Source organism: Phlebotomus papatasi, chromosome 2, assembly GCF_024763615.1.
Source record: "Phlebotomus papatasi isolate M1 chromosome 2, Ppap_2.1, whole genome shotgun sequence".
NCBI lineage: Eukaryota > Metazoa > Arthropoda > Insecta > Diptera > Psychodidae > Phlebotomus > Phlebotomus papatasi.
Window position 1 is genome coordinate 98,386,542 of NC_077223.1, and position 12,379 is coordinate 98,398,920.

Here is a 12,379-nt window from a genome sequence, read left to right on the forward strand (position 1 = left end):
GTTGAACATAACCCCAAAAAATACATAACACTGGAGGGAAAAATATCATAAATTTCGTATGACGGTGAAAGTGCAGCATGTTTAGCAAGTCCCTTTCATATTTATAAAACTAATCATATTTTTCACATTCACCAAAAGAATTCTAACCTAAAAAGTTTCTGATCTTGAAATTACATGTAACAAAGATATAAAAGTAATTGAAAAAAAGAATGAAAACTTAATAAATTCCAAACTCAAAAATGTAACAAATTATCCTAAAACTTTCTTGAGAATCATGAATTATGACTCTCAGCAATGAGAGTCATCATTTTTAGAGGTTATGTTTAATGATCAAAATAAAGCAAGAAATAAAAAAAAATATATAACTGTTAAGTGAAATAAGAGAACTAATATTTATATATTACTGTCATGTTCAAAGTTGAATTTTGCCTAATATTGAAACAAAATTATTATAAATGGGTTATTTTATATTTGAGGTTATGTATGACATAACCTAAACAAACTTAAATCATCTATTAACAAGACAATCCTAAATAGGTTCAATGCAACACTCAATTTTCTTCTACATGTTAGAATTTTGCAATCATTTTTATTTGATTTTTTTAATGATCACAGTTTCCTATGTTTTTGAGGTTAGTGTTTAAAAATTTTAAATTTATTAAACTTTTATGATGGTTTTCCTTTTCATTAAAGCTACTGAACAAAATTTCTTGTACATGCCCATTAAAAGTTATTTTGCAGAAAAAAATGCTGGAATTCCTTAGGTTATGTCTAACATAACCTAAAACTTTTTGAATTAATCTCTAAATATAAAAGGCCCAAGATGATGCGATTAATCTTAAATTTTAGGTATTTAATAACGTTTTCCTAACTAACCCAAAACCAATCAGAACCTTAAATAAATTTTATGTATATTGCAAGCATTTACTTAGGAATTATAATCTCAGTAACTCAAACTGGTTATAACCTTACTTCAGTAACAGACGGAAATTGTTATTTATGCACGTATAATGCCCAGTACACAATAACTTTTGTTTTGTAAACATATTTTGACATTTCAGTGAGAGTGAATGAAACGTAGATCTAGTCATCTCGCTCTCTCTCATAGTAAATTATGAAAACATGCTTACAAACAAAAGTTATTGTGCTCCTGACATAAGTAGCATAAAAAACTGCAATTGTTTTCTATTTTTCTGTTTTGAAAAATTGAAAATATTCGTCTAGGGGGCAAAAAGTTAGGTTCAAGCAACCTGACTTTTGACAGGTTAAGGATAATCAGGCTTATCAATTTGTGAAAGTTTCATATTCAAATGTGTTGTAGAACTTTCTTATTTTGAACTCATAAAGCTTTACAAATTCAAGTTAAAGTGTCATGAAAATTTTTGTTTTATGTGTTTTTGTAAGAACTAACTGGAAATTGATTTTCCGAACCTACAAAAAATGTTCAATAGATCCCTTTTAAATCATCACGCGATAAACACCCCCTGACGAAATATTTGAGTGCAGATGACTATGAAGGTTCTTGAGAAATCTCATCACTCACCGTCATAATCGTAGTCTGCCATCTCGAGTTGTGCGTTGTGAATACCGCCGGCGGCGTTCGAGCTGTTGCCGCCGCCATGCATCTGAACACCCGGCCCGTGCGGCCGTCCGGCTATCAGTGTGGGACTCGGCGTTGAGAACATGGGCGGCGGTGGGATTGGTCCAATCTCTGACACGGGAATCGGTGGTTCCGGCAATTCTGATAGGAGGATATGCGCCGACAGCTGCTGCTGTCCATCAGCCGAGGGCGTCTGCTGCTGGGCAGATGGTGGAGGTGTTGGTCCACGAATACCGCCCTGCTGTTGATCTCCATCTAAACAAAAGCATTAACGGCAAAATTTGTCAAAATTTGACAAATTGTCTTCTTCTTCTTCTTCTTCTTCTTCTTCTTCTATTTTATGTAAGGCTGTCCGACTCACTCCCCGTCAAATCATTGCTCTACCTGCCGATTTTACTCGGAGGTTTTTTGAATTGTAACGGTATATTCTAGTACATTCAGAAAAAATCTGTAGATTTTCGGCAGAAATTCTTCCGAAAATCTGCAAATTCTCGGCAGAATTTCTGCATAAGAAATCTGCATGGTCTCCATTGTCTCAACAAAAATATTGTTGATTTATCAAGAAACTGTAGAAGTTACAAAGAAAATAGTATGCTCTGCTTAACAAGCATTACCGATTAAACATTTTAGATAAATAAAAAAAATGAAAGCAAAAATACTAATTTCTTAAAAATCGCCCATGGAATGATACAAAAACGCGAAATTTAGGTCGATACTGTGTTTAAAGTTATCATTTCACTATTCTCTACTTATAACACGGCGTCGTAGAATTCTTTATTTTATATAAACACTGTGATATCACTAAGAAACACTCTATTGAATTTTGCAAACTTCAGTGAAAAATATTCCATCATTTCAGACACAGCTGTCTGAAAAGTCTGGAATGTAGAAAAATCTACAGAAAATCGGCAAAATATCTAAAGAAATTCGTCAGAGTATGCACCAGGGGATTCGTCAGAAAATCCGCAAAATTTTCTGACGAATTTTGTCCCAAGCCCAAATAAAATTCGTAGGAATATCTACAGATTTCTCGGCAGATTTTCGGCAGAGGTGTAGATATTTTCTGCAGAAATCTTAAAGATATCTGACGAAATTATTTGACGGGTCGGGTTCATATAGCCAGACAAATTGTCAATATTTCGAATAATATTGTCAAAAGTTTAATCCATTCTTAACTTTATCAAATTTTTAAATAAAAAAATAATATTTTTTAGGGATTGTCAGCGAATTTTAAAATTATGTCAAAATTCTGACAGTCCGTCAAAACTCCAGCAAAATGTCAAAATATTTTTTTTCAGTAATTTAATTTCAAATTTAAAAACATCGTTAAATGAACTTACAGTGATCCCCATGGCAAAAGATTATCCTCCTGGATAGCTTTGTGGGACCCAGAGAATTTGGACGCTCTGGTTTGTTATTGTCACCATTTCCACTGTTCCCATTGCCTGGTGGCAGGGGACCAGAACATTGTTGTTCTATGCTCGGTGAAAGAGCATTACCACCGGCATTAGCGTCAGTCTTCTCTTTCCTCGGTTCTGTAAGTACAGAGAGAAAATAAAAGTTTTTATTAAAAATACATTTTTTTCCCATAAGGATAAACATAAAATATTCGTTTCATATGAAAATAAACAGGGAGTGAGAATTTTTCTCAAATTTTCCCAACACAACTTCATCCAAAAAAATGTTTTGATTGCAGACACAGAAATTCATTCAAGAGAAAATTTCCATTCACAACTTCTTACATTCACGTGATGTGTTTTTTCACCATTAATTTTACATCACTTCGCCCACACAAGTTCGTGGAAACATTATAATTTCGCAGATGAGATACAAGTAAAGAGAGAATTTGATAAAATAATTGTTTAAAAGCTTGTTGTACTTATGCGAGTGCTGAATGAAATTATCTTCATGGTGGAATGCTGCAGACATGTTAATAAATTTTCATGAAAATATTTTATATCAAGGACTTTGGCATTTTATTTAGTTGGATAGCTGTTAATTTTAAAATTGACATTTAATTTTGACAACTGAAATTTGATGTTTAACTTTGACATCCGAAATTTTCCGAATCCTTGCGAAGGGTGATCGTTAAATTGAAAAAAATCAAACAAATATTTAAGCAATTTGACGGTTATATGTATTAATTTAATTATTTGCGACGTAATTTGTAAATCATACTAAATCCAAGAATACAAGGCCAGTGTCGCGCTCCTAATTGAAATATCAATAAAAGCGCAAAAGGAAAATTTCTCATCTGAATTTTTTTGCGCAAATATTCATCTTGAGAGATTTATGCAGTCATTTTCCTCTGACCATTTCCTCTCCATTTGCTTGTGAGAAATTTATCCCATAACTCTTAGTTCTCCCATTCTACGTTTTCAGTGATTTCCAACTTATCCATTACCACTTTCCACGCGCTTGAACTTGGGCGAGCTCTATTGACGTGAGTTTTTCTAGTGTTGTACGCTATTTTGTGGTATGAAAAATTTCGTGGGGCAATATTTGTGTTATATAGAACCATGCTTTATATATAGCGACGTCATCGTCAGACGCCGTAGTCCAACAAGTGACGCCAACAGGCGATGATCATTAATTATATTTCTGTACTCATTCTGCGTTTCTTCGGATTTCGCATTCTTTCGTCCCTCCTAAGAGTCCCCAAAAACAGAGTGAAAAAGCTAAGATGACGAGATTACTGGCGTGTTGTTGCTTCCTGAAAACCGGAACTTGCCATCTCCTGAGAAAAATTCATCAGAAAGTGTGTGGTGCCAAGAAAGTACCAAAGCAATTTCAGACAGGAAATTTGTATTACCTTAATTAATTTCTACCCCTCTCTCTCTGATCATGAAAAGTGTTTGAGCTGAATTTAATTGAATTTTTTCACCCACATATCATTCAGTTTACTGAAGGTTCCGAGTTTAGCACAATTTCCCAAGATATCACATTTTTTTCTCACTTCACACATCCCTCACAGCTTGTCGATATATTTTCTGCCAATGAAAACCTCCTGTTTGAAAATCGTTCACACAATACTTTATTTCTGTTTTTCTTTTTTCTCTCTGGATTGTCTGTCAGTTACCACTGTCAGATTGTGGCTAAAAGAGTGTCACGTTAGTGGAAAATCTTGGGATATGCCTTCAACATCGGCTTTTCCCGATTTTTTTTTGTCTACCTCACCCTTTTCAGAAATAGCAAAAATGCTGAGCAGGAAAACCCATATCAAAAATTTTCATGTATTGCGTTTGGTTCTTATGGTATTCTCTCCTATTTGCGAAAAATATAAATCAAAGTGACAAAAATCTCAACAGAAGAAAGAATAAAAAAATCAAGAAAAATGGCACAATGATTGCCAATTTATTAATGAGAATCTTAATTCTGTATTATCTTTAGAAATAAGTAAACTTTAAGAGTAAATTGTTGTAATGATTGAGGTTATGTTGGACTTAACCTCAAATAATAAGATGTACTTTTTTATTAATCAGACTATTTGAGAGGTAAATAAAATGGATTTATATTTTTTATTTACAATTTTTAGGCCTTATTTGTGAAAGGCATTAAACACAGTTTTTATTGTTCAATAAAATATTTAAGGAACTCATTAGGGGCAAGTGGGGCACTTTTTCCCCTATTTTTAAATAAAATTGAGCTTCATAGTGATATAGTTTAGTTTAGGTACACAAACAGATTGAGAAGCTAAATTACATTATGATATAGCTCAGTTCCACTTAAAAGTGAAAAATCCCAATTTTAAAAGTGCCCCGCTTTGAAATGTGCCCCACTTCCCCCTAAGTATCAAATGGCAAAATAGAATTTATACCATGCAAACAATCAGCTGGCTATTTTTGAAAAATAGGTTATGTTAGACTTAACCCCAATTTACTAAGCATACTGAAGTCATTCCTCCCTTTATAATTTATTTGTATTCGAAATTGCATAAAATTTTCATGAAAAAAAAATTAATTAGATACTCAGATCTTGTCTAATAATATAATTTACTTATTCCGAATGTTTTATTTAGAATAGTTATTTTTAGGTTAGGTAACCTCATTTCGTAAAAAAGACAATTAAATTTGAAAGAACAATTATACAACTACCTAACCTCAAATGAGTGAGAAGTTCTTCTTTATTTTTAAATATTTATCATAGTTTTATGTGTCTTTATCCAAATTCTAAGAGTAACTGTCACTTTGGACGTGAAGAAAAATTATTTATGATATTTTAGTATAACCGTATAACGAATTAAATTATTCTATCTCTTATCTTCAAAAATTATAGTTAAATGAAATGTATTTTGAGGTTAAATTGCAACCACAAAATACCTGGATTTGGCGTGAAAAAAGTCGAAATTCCTCATAGGTTCAAATCGTTCAAATATTAATTAAAAAAAAGACTGTCAAAATGGTGATTATAAGAAGTTATGAAATTAGGTTAAAATTAAATTCCCGTACAGTTGATTAGATTAGCTTGGCAATCTTGTTCTTTCTTTTTGACTGGCCTAGCCCCAATGAAATGTAAAACATACTGTAAAACCGAAACATACAACCAGAAAAAGGACATTTCCACCGTTTAGTCCTGGAGTTTGGAATCAACGCTAAGGGCCTTGACAGACCTGAGGATTAGCCGAGAGACGGCTTAGCGTAATTATATTCGAAATAGTAGGTGAGATTGTTAAGAATCTCACCTAATAATGGTTAGACTTCATTTCCATAATTTTCCACTAAGTCGTCTCTCGGCTTAAGTCGTAAGTGTGTCTAGGGCATAAGACGGCGGTGGACACATGGGAGGTGGGAAAGGTTAAGAATGAGATGAAATAAATTCAAATTCAAATATGATTTTTAGTTTATGTTATTCGTTTATAAAACGATACTTTGGATGATAACCTTTTGGCTAATTAGGAAACATCATTGAGTTTCAAATAGCTTTAAGCTTTTTAAAGAATAAGAAACATCAACAGAAAAGTTTTCAGAGAAACTTTTCTCATCAACACAACACCAAGTTGAATATTCAAGCTGTGATATAAAACAATTTAATATTTATGTGTAATTTCATGGCAGGAATTTTGGGTAGTTCTTCAGCCTCTGGCCATCACGCACTTTTCCCTACAATCTCCCAAAATCCTCCTCAATACCCAAATCCATTACATTAAATGACAATCTAACGATTCTTATATACCATCCAAGGTTTTTGCTGGGTATCCTTCTTCCCAACCCTGAAAAATACGCCACGTGGCTCTTCCGTCATCCCAGTCAGTGTCTGGCTCGGGGATATAGAAAATGGTGCTGAGGAAGGGAGCGCTATGATGGAGGAGAAGAAAGCAATTTCGACCAGAAATATGGTGTGTCTTTATTACTCTCCACCACTTTCTTTTCCACCCAAACTTTTTGTCCATCGCGCACCCCAAGAAACATATAACACCCTATGAAAATGGAGTGTCGTGTGAGTGATTTTGAGTTTACTTAACTTGTGATTGTCACTGGGGAGACATTGTGATAAGAGGACTTTTGTCCATCAACGCAAGGCGTCTCCATGTCTCACCCCAAATACCAACAACATCGAAGTGTTTTGCGAAAAGCCAATGATTCTAGGAAATTTTTTTTTCTCATATTTCTTTTGATATAAGTAACTTTTGGACCATTCTTGGACCATTTCTGCAAAATGAAACCCTGGACGAGACAGTATTCAATTTAATATTCTTTACGATGTTTTCATATCATTTTTGTACGAAGCTTATTTCTCTCAAGATGGTATTCCATATCGATGACCATGAACTTTGACTTAACTTTGAAAGAGAGTTTGTTGTTGATTTTGATGATGAATTTCGGGCAAATATAACAAGCAATTTTATGGTGCGTGTACATTAACTTTTCATCACTTAAACTTTACGATAATTAATTTGATAGATTGGCTCATTTTACGAGATTGGAAATTTCAAAAGAAATTCTACGTTGATTCAATAAAAAAAAATCAACGTTAAATTTCTTTACAATTCGTCAAGGCTCAAAACATGATAAATTCCTAATATTCAGGACAAAAGTTCTTTTTTATCATCCCAAAGATAGGGATGAAAAATTTATCCTTGGGAAAGCACACCTCTCAAAAATGTGCTCTAAATGGATGAAATATTAAAAATTGAAGAAAAACATCCTTCAATACGGATAATGTTATATTTTTTGGCAACCTTTTATTCTAAATTTTCACGATTTAGGCCTGGATAGGGAAGTACATTTGGAATCTGTCTGCCAAACTTAAGTACAGGAAAGGTAGGAAGAAAAACACTCTCTTGGGCTTTTCCGTAAATCTTGATTGCCTTTCCCTCAATTTCCTTCCTCTCAATTTCTCATTCACACACAAAGAAGACTACACAACTGTTCGGTTTTTTTTCCTTCGGAATCCTTCTAACTTCCTCTCTCCCAGTATCTTTTTTGGATGATTGGGCGTTGGTTTTTTTTTCTCCATTCACCAAATCACTCAAGTATCTTTATTTTTCATCCACCTTTTTACCCATTTGATTGACAGACATGGGACATAAAAAGGAACAAAGATGCGTGATCACATGTGACATGAAAGAAAGAGAGTGTCCTAAAATTAATGAGGAAAAACTATTTTCTCCTCAATTAATTGTGATTAATTTTAGAAAATTGTGTCAAATCCCCATCGACGATCGCCTCAAATTGGCCAAATTCCACATTCATGTCGCATTGAGATAATTCTTTAGTATTAGAATATGATGGTTTATATGGGGTGGACATCGAGTGATATAAATAAAAATCTATCCGACATTTATAGCATGAGCGGGAAGTGCTGTTCTATCTACTGTTTTAGAATGCCACGAGCAAATAACACGCGCAACTTTACAATCTTGTCACCTCCTGCAAATTGATAATAACACATCTTTTTAGTAATGATGGTAAAAATAAAAGTGCGTAGACAGAAGGAATTTGGACCCGCACATTTCTCTCCGTATTTGCGTTTTTTTCCCCCTGTTAATGTGAATGTTTGATGAGAATGTGGAATTTTTCTGGGTGAAATGGGCGCCAAGATGCGAAAATTGAGGACAACAACCGCAACCATTATTAATTGGTCACCCTCCTTTCTCAAAATAATCCCACGACAAGCCAATAAAACATTTAATACAGCGCCACTCCTGAGAATGGAATCATTAAGACATTTGAGGATTTATGGATTAACAACAATCTTCTGGTGATTGATTTACAAGCGGTAATTGTGCGTTTAAGAACACGCAAAAATTTTACCATACTGCCAAAAAAACACTATTTTGTCATCGGTCTCTGAATAGAAATAAGGCATAAAGTCCATCATAAAGTTATTTGCGAATGTTTTCAATTAAAAGACCATAAAAAAATAACTAAAATAGCCGTGGGCATAATTGAGGCATTACAATCAAAAATGTCATTCGGAATATAGTTTATTCTGTTATGGTTTTACCTTTTTTTTTGTCAGTAGGGAAATCGGGGTAGAATTAGCCACCAAATGAAATTTTTGATTGCGTATAATTTGTACAAAAAATGTTTGTATGAAGCTGATAAATATTTCAATGAATAGTAAGGGTAGTATATATATTTAGAATAAAGAGTGATTTCCTCAATATTCCTTCGAAGGCAATCTATAATACGGGCTTCATACCTAGGGCTTAGCTATATGGTTTAACTTCTTTAACTTCTTATCAATCAATATTTTTCATAAAATTTTAACTTAGAATCCTATTATAAAAATCCAAATAATATATTTGATTCTAAGACCTGCTGGAACTGGGCTAAACCTCTAGTCTGAAGACGGCTTAAGATACCACTACTTAATACTGTACGTAATTCTACCCCGGTCTCCCCTAAGTAAATATTGACAAAAAAACACCTTTTAACTGCTTGATTTCAAACAACTAAAGTTTTATGGATAAAAAATCATTTTTCATCCCAAAAATCTGGATGAAGAATTCAGTTTTTTAATTGCTGAAATATTTATAATTTAAGAAAAACATTCTTCAATTCGGACAGTAAGATATATTTTTCGAAAAGTATTAGTTCAAATTCTCACGATTAAGATCTAGTGTAAGATGGGGTACTTTGAAATCATGTTCATTTTTGAATTTAGAGATTTTCTTACTATTTCAGATGGTCAAAGAGAAAAAGAAATCCACGAAGAAGTACAAGACTTTACATTCGAGAGTACGTCTTCGTCGTTTTGTCCCTTTACCATCTAAAACTGGTCTAAAACTGTTACGAAATCTCAAAGTTCCAAATTAGGCATGATTACAAATTACTCCTTCTTACTGTGTTATCACACTTGCATGTTAAACTGTTAATATGATTCACGTTAATTGTCGCTGGTGAGAGTCCAAATGTGTAATTTGTGTATTTGAATCATTTTATATTCAAAATTTGATCTATTTGTTGATAAAAAGGTAGACTTGGTCCGCAAAATTTGATATAAATTGATTTATAGCATTAATGTGAAAAATTAATGCGATTTTCTCTTTAATTTTTTAATGTGAAAAATATTTATGCTTTAGGTAAATTTAAATTTATTTTTGCAGTCCAAGTCCATTTCTTTATCAATAAATAGAAAAACCCCAAATATTAAGTGACTCAAAGACACAAAAAACATATTTGGACGCTCACAAGCGACAATTAATGTGAATCACATTAAAATTTTAATGTGCAAGTGTGATAACGCCGTTACACTAGATTGAAAAAGTATTTTGAACCTGTCTGTTAACACTTTAAGAGCGAGAAAGTCCAAAATCGAGGGTCAGAAATTTTTTTTTAACTTCTTACAGCAAAATACAGCTTTAGAAGGCCGTAGGAAAAATTTCATTCTTTGGGTCACGGGTGACCCAATCGTTCTTAAAGGGTTAAGCCTGAAAAATCAAAAAGAATTCGTTTTTTGCAGCAAAATTTTGCAAATTCCTTACACTGGTTAATATAATATTGAAATATTTAATTTTATATCAAGATAAAAATAAAATAGGAAGCACAGTACAAATGAGAAGTAAAAAATTAAATGTGGTTAGCTAAAATTCAAATTTGAGAGGTACTCTAGTAAGAATTGCACATCTTTTATATCAGAAGCATTTCATGAAATCAAAATTCACATTGTAGGTTATTCTTCCTTAGGGTCTAACCCGTCTATCGCATTTTATCACATTTAAAATTGAATTGAACTAAACGGAATTTATTGTGACGTTCAAATGAATAATAACAAGAAGAAGGCTGCGATAAAGTGGGACTTTTAATGAATAACGTTTTAAAAGAGGTGTGAATTTTGATTTCATTAAATTTTTCCGATATAAATTTTCCTAATATAGTAGGTTAAAGTGATATAAGTTGGACATAGTGTCACAAGTTGGACAATTCGCAGGTACAAGTTGAATATGGCATTTTTCTTGATAAATACAGTACAAAATTTGTTCTTAAGCACAAGGAACCAAATTATAAAACTAAAGCATTAAAAATATACAAATAAAAATGAAGTACAAAATTTATCAAGAAAAAATCCCTGTCCAATTTGTACCATTGATTGTCCAACTTGTACCACTTTACCCTAAATGATAGAAAAGAGAAGATAAGTTTTTCAAAAATAGATTTAGATTTTTTGTTCACCAAAATCTAATGTTTTATGGTTTCAACAAACTTTTTAAGTTAAAATTTCATAAAATCAAAAATTACATCCTTGTCCTTATCAAATATTTTGCATACGTTCATTTCATTTTTCGCGCGCTTCTTCGTCTTTCGAACCTTATAACAAATTGAATTTCGTTCAATACAATTTTAATTAAGTGCGAAAAAATGAATATATAGAAAAGGATGTGAATTTCGATTTGATGATATTTTATTGCGGTGGCAGCCAAAATCCCGAAAGCCAAAATCCCGAACGCCAAAATCCCGAAAAGGCCAAAATCCCGAAAGCCAAAATCCCGAATTTTTAAAATCTTGAAAGGGATGAAATTATATGGAGGAAAATGTTTAGAATAATTTTCCAAGACACAGAAGATTTCCCTTTGCCTCCAGCAAGCGCGAGTGAAATCGTGGGAGTAGCTATGACACTTTTAAAAATTCGGGATTTTGGCTTTCGGGATTTTGGCGTTCGGGATTTTGGCTTTCGGGATTTTGGTTTTCGGGATTTTGACCGGGACCCATTTTATTGATCTAAGAGATGTAGGGTAAAATGGGGTAAGTCGGAAAACCATTTACAATTTGGGAAATTTGAGATTTTTTCACTGTTTTAGAGATTTAAAAGGAAGAAACCCGTTCTTTTTCTTAAACGTGTTTTTCTTCCATTTTGCGGTCTTTGTTTTCTCTTTGCTCGTCTGTAACAGTGAGAAAATCTCATGTGTCCCAAAATGTAAATGGTTCCAAATTTCCTCATTTTATGCCCTAGACACACTTACGACTTAAGCCGAGAGACGACTTAGTGGAAAATAATGGATATGAAGTTTAACCATTATTTGGAATAAAATTACGATGAGCCGTCTCTCGGCTAATCCTCAGGTCTGTCAAGGCCCTTACACTATTAGAAACATTAATGACAAATTTTTATTTTTTTTTACTATTTACTTTAAAACTTATAGAATAATTTACTTATTTTTACTGTCAGTACCACTTTCCACAATTTTCAAAATATTCCAAAAATAGTGTCGTTATTAAACAAATAGGATCATATTATCTTCAAGTGTGATATCTATGGAAATATTACAGATATTGTATTTATTTAATGCCATACACAATTAAATCCTTATTGCCATAGTAAAAGTGGCTAAAAGGG

At 32.8% G+C, this 12,379-nt stretch overlaps 1 protein-coding gene across 16 annotated transcripts in view; it reads right to left on the minus strand.

Moving 5' to 3' along the window:
- LOC129800324 (phosphatase and actin regulator 3) overlaps window positions 1–12,379 on the minus strand; it is a 227,358-nt gene that overhangs the window by 17,288 nt on the left and 197,691 nt on the right. For all 16 annotated transcript variants that reach the window (XM_055844636.1, XM_055844632.1, XM_055844631.1 and 13 more), the window contains 2 exons: window positions 2,941–3,135; window positions 1,544–1,855 (listed from right to left, as the gene is read on the minus strand). In XM_055844636.1, the coding sequence (XP_055700611.1) occupies window positions 1,544–1,855; window positions 2,941–3,135 (507 nt within the window). The remainder of the gene's footprint in view (window positions 1–1,543; window positions 1,856–2,940; window positions 3,136–12,379) is intronic.